Here is a 7,136-nt window from a genome sequence, read left to right as displayed (position 1 = left end):
AACTACCCTCAGTCCCTCCTGAAGTTACTAACTAAATTTAAGGGATATGTCAATATGCATTAAATGATGATAGACAAACTTTTACATGGTTAGAGGCAAATTGGTTGAAAATTAACGTAATATGGTATATTTCTAGAGATGGTTTATCAAATATCATAGGTTTTGCAAATGCTCCAAGTTCCCCTTTGCAAAAGAAAAAGTTTACCTCCAAAATTAGTTTTCGAAAAAATTTCTCCAATCCTTTATGTGGTGATTGATAAATCACTTCATGTATATTTTTTTTCACATGACTTAGTTAATGATTATGTGTCTTGATTAAATAATACATATGGATGATTTTATGAATTGGAAAAAGTTTACCTCTAAACTGGTTTGGAGAAAAATTCTTCCAACCCTTTATATGACAATTGATAAAACTATTCACCTATACTCATAGTTGTCAATATCGTACGATACGCGATACGTATCGTATCGTGCACAAAAAGTTTCGTATCGAAAAGGTGTATCGTTAGTGCTCATGAATCGTCCGATACATAGGTATGTATCATATAAATCGTATCGTATCAGTGAATCGTACGTATTGTACGATACATAGACATGTGGGTTAAAAATGAGTTTTTTTGTTAAAATTTGTGGTTTTATTTGATTTAAACAAGTTGTTAGACTTTTTTAGCACAAAATTATTGGGAAACTTAATTGAGTCTAATAAAATAGCAAGTTCATGAGTTTTTTTTCTCCCTTCTGTTTCTCCTACAAAATTTAGACTATACTCATAACACTCACTTTCATATGTGCATATTTACTTTCTATGCTATTAATAATGTATTAAATGAGAATATAATTATCTTTTGTTTTGTTATTATTATTTTGAGTCTAAAAGGCTAGAATGCCAAGAAAAAAATATAAAGAAAAATCATTAGAATAAAAAAACAAAAAAAAAACCTAAATGTTGATAATAATGAAGAAAAAGTCTATGAAAAAATAATTTTGCAAGATGTTGAACATGATAATAACATTGACTTAGATGGAGTTGGTTAGCCAAGATGGTGAAAATATATTATTATTTTGATTTATATATCATGTATTACCTCTGAGTTTAATCAATTTGAATGTGCATGTAATAAACATAAGTTAATTTGATTTATTTAATTAGCTTTGTTAAATTTTACTACAAAAGTAATGATTAAATTGGTCATTAGTTGAATATATTTCAAATTTATAATGAATATACCTTTTATATATGTATATCTATAATTATTTTATAATTTTATTAGGTATTTGTGTATCTTACGATTCACGATTTGATACGATACACGATACAGAAAAATAAAAAATCGATTCATGATACGATTCACGATACGATTCACGATTTGACAACTATGCCTATACTTAATGAATCATGTAATATGTTTAAATAATACACATGTATAGTTTTATGAATTGTCAATGAATTAAAGGAGATTCGTATAAACCAATTTGGAGGAAATTTTGTCTTTATGAATTGTCATGCAATAGGTTAGAAGAGATTCCTTGATTTGGAGGAAACTTTATCTGAAGGAAAACCTCATTTTAAGTCTATGGGTAAGCTAAGAATAGACACTCTTTTGTCCTCCAAACCACCTTCCTTCAAATTTTCAAATAGTTTTTAATCAGGGTTTCTGCCATATGGGTTCAAGAAAAGACAAAACAATAGGCCTAATAATTCTTGGGCTAGGCAAAAAAGGAAAAGAAGGGCCTTAATACTATCCAATAAATAAATAAAAATAATCTGAAAACTCACCGTTCTAAGGCAAAATTGGAAGACCAAAGTCAATAAAAGCAGAGAGAACAACTGATCAAGAATTTGAGGAGAGAATGAAACAAAGTATTGCCTGAAATGGTACTATATTCTTCATGAACAGAGACCATACCCACAAAACAAAAAGAAAAAAGAAAAATCATAAAACCAATGAAATCACTGCAACCAAATTAAACAAAACATACCCATTAACATAGAACAAAGACACAAACCGAAAAACTTTTTTTTTTTTTCTTTTTTAACACAACTATCCTAGAAATAAACAATCAAATCAAATCCAAAATATTGGTCTATCAAATTTATTGATGCGATTAGGGGTTTGCATGGATTGAGTTGAGATTTTTTTTATCCAACAACGTCAAAGTTAAGAAAATCTCAACCCAATTCACATGGGTCGAGTCTAGTTGGTAAATTGGATCTTAATGTTTCATACCTAGTAAAGAATGAGTTTTCATTCACTATATAAACAATATTTTTACAATAAATTATTTAAATTCATATAATATGTCTAAATCATATTCCAATATTTTCAAATTCTTCAAAACTCATTCTTATAATACTGTGGATGACTAAATTTCTCAGTTCGAAATAAGTCAAACAAGTAAAATAGTTTCACAAATGCGAATTTGTATCGATGAATGTGTGGTACAATTCTCTGTGATTACAAAAGAGTGATTCTCTAATTCTATCTCCTTGAAAGATTTGTTGATTGGAATCGTGGTAATGTGATTTTGATTCGAACACCAAATATACTTCAATTTGGCTAAAGAATGGATCAAAGATCTTTGAAATAGAATTACAATGGATCTCTGGCTATGAGCTTGTTAGAAATCCTTTATTCTTCACGTTCTTCGTGTTCTTATTGTGTTCTTCTCTTTCGAAAGTTTGTGGTGGAAGTTCTTCAAGACTTTAGAGGCTTGCATCCGTAGAGCTTCACTGATTTGTGGTTTGTTGAGGTTTTTGGAGGCTCTTGAGCTGAATTCCAGTGAACTTTGAGATCTAGAAATATGATTTGGATGATTCCTTTTCGAATATTCTTCGTATTTGAAGGTTTGAGGTGGAAGTTTTTCGGGGCTTTGGAGGCTTGAATCTGTAGAGTTTCGCTGATTTGTAGTTTATTGAGGTTTCTGAAGGTTTTTGAGCTTGATTCCAATGACCTTTGAGATCTAGGCAGATGATTTTGCTTCGAATGTTCTTCGTATTCGAAGTTTAAAGTTCTTGAAATTCCTAAAGGCTTTAGGGCTTGATTCCAGCAAAGCTTCAGTACTTCTGAATCTTCTTTGATGCTACTTGTGCTCTAGATGACTTGGTCTCTTCCCAAGATGTCTTGGTCTGTTGAAATGCCTTAGGAAGGTTTTTATTTATAGGAGTCTGGGGGTAGGTAAGCGACACGTGGCAGAGTCTAATTGGTGACATATGTCACAGCTTGATTGGTCCGCTTATGTCATCTCTTACATGCGCTGGATTGCATATGTCATCTCTTACACGTGCTAGATTGCATATGTCATCGTTACACGTGTTGGACTGCTTATTTCATCGCTTACACGCGCTAATGTGTGATTGATTTTTACATGACACTTGGCAAATTTCTATTGGTTTTTAAGTAGTGTTAGAAAAACTTAGCAGCTATATGTGACGCTTTATAATTGGCTGTATTTTGTGGATTTTGTAGTATGATGTGTTAACTTGTGATAGGTCGGGAATTTTTCCTCTCTACAAATATTGATATAAATCAAACTAATATAATAAAATAACTTTATATATACACACACACACATATTGGGTATGGTTGAGTTAGATGGGTTGAAAAACTATCAATCCAAACTCGATCTAACCCTAAAGTTAAAATATATATATATATATATATATTCCAACTTAACACAACCCATCAATCCGGAAAAAAACTAATTTAAGGCGTTGAGTTTGATTTGATTGGACCAATTTAGTCTTGTTAGCAGGTTGGAAGCACATCCCTATGTGTACAATATGTAATATATCTTTAGAGTTGCACAAAGAATAGTGAAGGGATGGGTCGTCTCCTTAAGGGTTAACAAAGAATTAAAAATAAAAATAAAAGTAAAAGGAAAAAGACATGTCAGCAAGTTGTTGAAGTGGTTGTTGATGCCACCTAAACTATTAACTTGGACACAAACATTTAAGAAATACTAAAACTATTGTTAAAAAATAAAAAAATAAAACTACAAATTAATATGACAATGAATATGATTAATCGCCTTCAACTACCTAATAATAAGTGTTTGAAATTTTCAATTTTCCAATTTTCAACTACCTAATGAATGATTAATCACCTTCATCCTTAATATTATTCCAATTTTCAAACATTTAATAGAAGCAAGCTAATAATTTAATTGTATGACATGTTAAGCAATTCAATAACTAAGCCAACATTTAAAAAAAAAAAGTGAAATGGTGGTAAAAAAATGATTGGAATGATGAGAAAAAATAACGAACCAAATTGACACAATTGAGTTTTTGAGAACCAAAAAAATTGCCTGCAAAACTGATTTTTTTTCCCTTAAAATGAAACAATGAATGGAAATGAGATGAATTCAAAATAGACAATAATAAATAATAATAGTTTTTTTAGTGACATAAATAATAATATAATAGTTGTAAAATACAAAATTTCATGAGTTGGCTAAATTATAGAGACCCCAATGTAAAATTCTACACAAACCATGTCCTTGTCAATTTGAAAATTGAAAAAACATATTATATGCAAGTCGAAGGCTTTAAAGTCTTAAATAAATCATAGTCTAGAGTCTAGACTGTGACTATATTTTCAAACCACATTATTTATCAAAAAACAAATATGCAAATCCTCATTAAAGATTTTAACTTTACAAAAATTAAAAAATAGACTGTGAAATGGTGTAGAGAATGAGGTAAGATTGCACGAGGGAAAAAGCTTTGAGGGTTGAAAAAAAAACACCTTATCCCAAAAAAATAATCCAAACCTCTCTTGGTGCCCCTAAAGAGACCAACAGCCATTTTCCTCCATTCATACCACACCCCTATCTAGTTAGGAAAAGCCAAAATACCTTCTACCTATCAACCCCTACTATAATTTATAAACACTCCTCACTCAAATACCCACTTGACTACCTCTCTCGCTCTCTCTCCTTCCTCTGAAGGCAATTCCTGCAAAACCCACCAGCCATTTGGCATTCCTGAGGTATGTTCATTACCCTTTATCTTTGATAACTTTTTCTTTGTACAAAGATTTAATTTTTAGAGTAATGAGATGATGGGTTTGTCAGACTTTCAAGGAAATAAGTAACAATGTCAGTTTGGTCATATATTTGTCTAACTTTGCCACATGTCAAAATCCTAGTTTCTTCAAGCATATACACATATTTTTTTGGGTTTATACTTTATACATTATGTATTTTCTTCAAAAGTAGAATTCAAGCCAAATGCTTTCACAAATTAGGCCTGTTTATGGAGGTTTTTGAGCATTTTCTTTATTTTCATTTTTGTAATATTCCATAGTTAATCCAGAAGTAAAATTTTTACTGCAACTAAAAGTGAAAAAAATAGAAAAAAAGAAAAGAAAGAGAAAGAAAAAGCACACAAGTTGAGGCCCTCTTGCTCAAAGTAGTTGGTGAGGTGACCTTTTTTTGAGGATTCCCATGCAGGTTGGTCCACATGAGGCACGCCTTTTATTTATTTATTTATTTTTCTCAATCAGTAGATGCCAATTCTTAGGATAGACTCATAAAATAATTGGCCACCAAGTCAACTATGTTGAACTTTATATTTGTGGATTACAATTTTTTTCCAAATTGTCCTTCACAAATGTTAAATTTTCTTATATTCATTTTGTAGATGTGTGTGACTTTAAAAAAAAAAAAAACAATTCCTGCTTAATTTTACTTTAGCTCAAGCGAGTCTGATTCTGTAACTTTAGATCTTTTTTTCCCTCCTCTAAAGGTAATGGAAGTTGCTGGGTATTCATATTTCCACGATGATTATAAATGATGATAAAACATAACATATGATGAAAGAGAAAGATGCAAACTTATCAGTTGTCTAAGCATTCATTTTACATGAGATTTCATCATATTCATAACACTCTGTTGTGATGGTCTCGGTTAGAATTATTGAGTTTGCTTTAGTGAAAATTGATAAGAACCATATTGCATCACAGTTCATTATTCAATACCTTTCCAATGTATTAAACCTTTTAGTCTAAACCCAAAGCACTTTTTTCTTCTTTTTTTCAGAGTGGGGAGCAACTGAAACATGGCGCAGATTTTAGCCCCCTCTACACAATGGCAGATGAGAATTACAAGGAACTCTGTGAGTTCAAGTCCCATGACAACAAAGATGTGGAGTTCTCTATTGTTGAAACAGAATAAGAAATGGTCATCTAAAAGCTCAGCTAAGTTCCAAGTTTTTGCTGTGAAGTCTGAAAACGGTACTATCAATAGGATGGAAGATCTACTAAATTTGGACCTCACTCCATTTACTGACAAAATTATTGCTGAGTACATTTGGTACATGTTCTTTCTAATTTATATTTGTAACTAACTCCTGGTTCAGCTCATTCCATGTGAGCACTCCTTTAAAAATAAAATAATCTGAGATAATTTTGAAACAGGATTGGAGGGACTGGGATTGATCTGCGTAGCAAGTCAAGGGTATGTTAATGTTAATGATATGATAAAGTGGAACATGTGCGGGCATTGTTTCTCAATGTTTGAGTTTTATCATAGTTCAACATGTTGAAAATTTGAGTTTGTTGTTATCTTATTTTCCAAATTTTCAGACAATTCCTAAACCTGTTGAACATCCATCTGAGCTTCCCAAGTGGAATTATGATGGATCGAGTACTGGTCAAGCACCGGGTGAAGATAGTGAAGTAATTCTATAGTAAGATCTTCATGGCAATATGATATATATATTTTGTAAGTCTTTGTTTGTACCATAAGTTGACCTAATACTTTCTCCAGCCCTCAAGCAATTTTTAAGGATCCTTTTCGTGGTGGTAACAATATCTTGGTAAGTAACTAGTTAGTTCAGAAGATATTGTATTAATAATCATATTTAATTACCACTCTGAATTTGTTTGCATTTAATTGATATTATGTCTTGTGCTTAAAAAAAAGGTAATTTGTGATACATACACGCCAGCAGGCGAGCCTATCCCAACAAACAAACGTCACAGGGCTGCTGAGATCTTCAGTAACAAGAAGGTTGTGGATGAAGTTCCTTGGTGAGTCTGTTTATTTTGGTGTTCACTGTCGCATACTTCATAATCAAATTGTTGGCTTTCTCCATGTTTCCTGTGTGTGTGTGTGTGTGTGTGTGTGTG

At 31.5% G+C, this 7,136-nt stretch overlaps 1 protein-coding gene across 3 annotated transcripts; it reads left to right on the top strand.

Annotated features, from left to right (window-relative positions):
* Nucleotides 1-4,701: 4,701 nt before the first annotated feature.
* On the top strand, nucleotides 4,702-7,037 carry LOC112019764 (glutamine synthetase leaf isozyme, chloroplastic; the record flags this gene model as incomplete). 3 transcript variants are annotated; one of them, XM_065764371.1, is given in 6 exon segments in its annotated part: nucleotides 4,702-4,994; nucleotides 6,046-6,318; nucleotides 6,423-6,462; nucleotides 6,591-6,694; nucleotides 6,775-6,823; nucleotides 6,931-7,037. In XM_065764371.1, coding segments are annotated over 5 exon segments (554 nt in total), but the record flags the coding sequence as incomplete, so codon positions are not given.
* Between the last annotated feature and the right edge of the window lie 99 nt (nucleotides 7,038-7,136).

The sequence above is a fragment of the Quercus suber genome, unplaced genomic scaffold, assembly GCF_002906115.3.
Source record: "Quercus suber isolate HL8 unplaced genomic scaffold, Cork oak 2.0 scaffold_554, whole genome shotgun sequence".
Classification (NCBI taxonomy): Eukaryota; Viridiplantae; Streptophyta; class Magnoliopsida; order Fagales; family Fagaceae; genus Quercus; species Quercus suber.
This window is presented reverse-complemented; position numbering and strand designations above follow the sequence as displayed.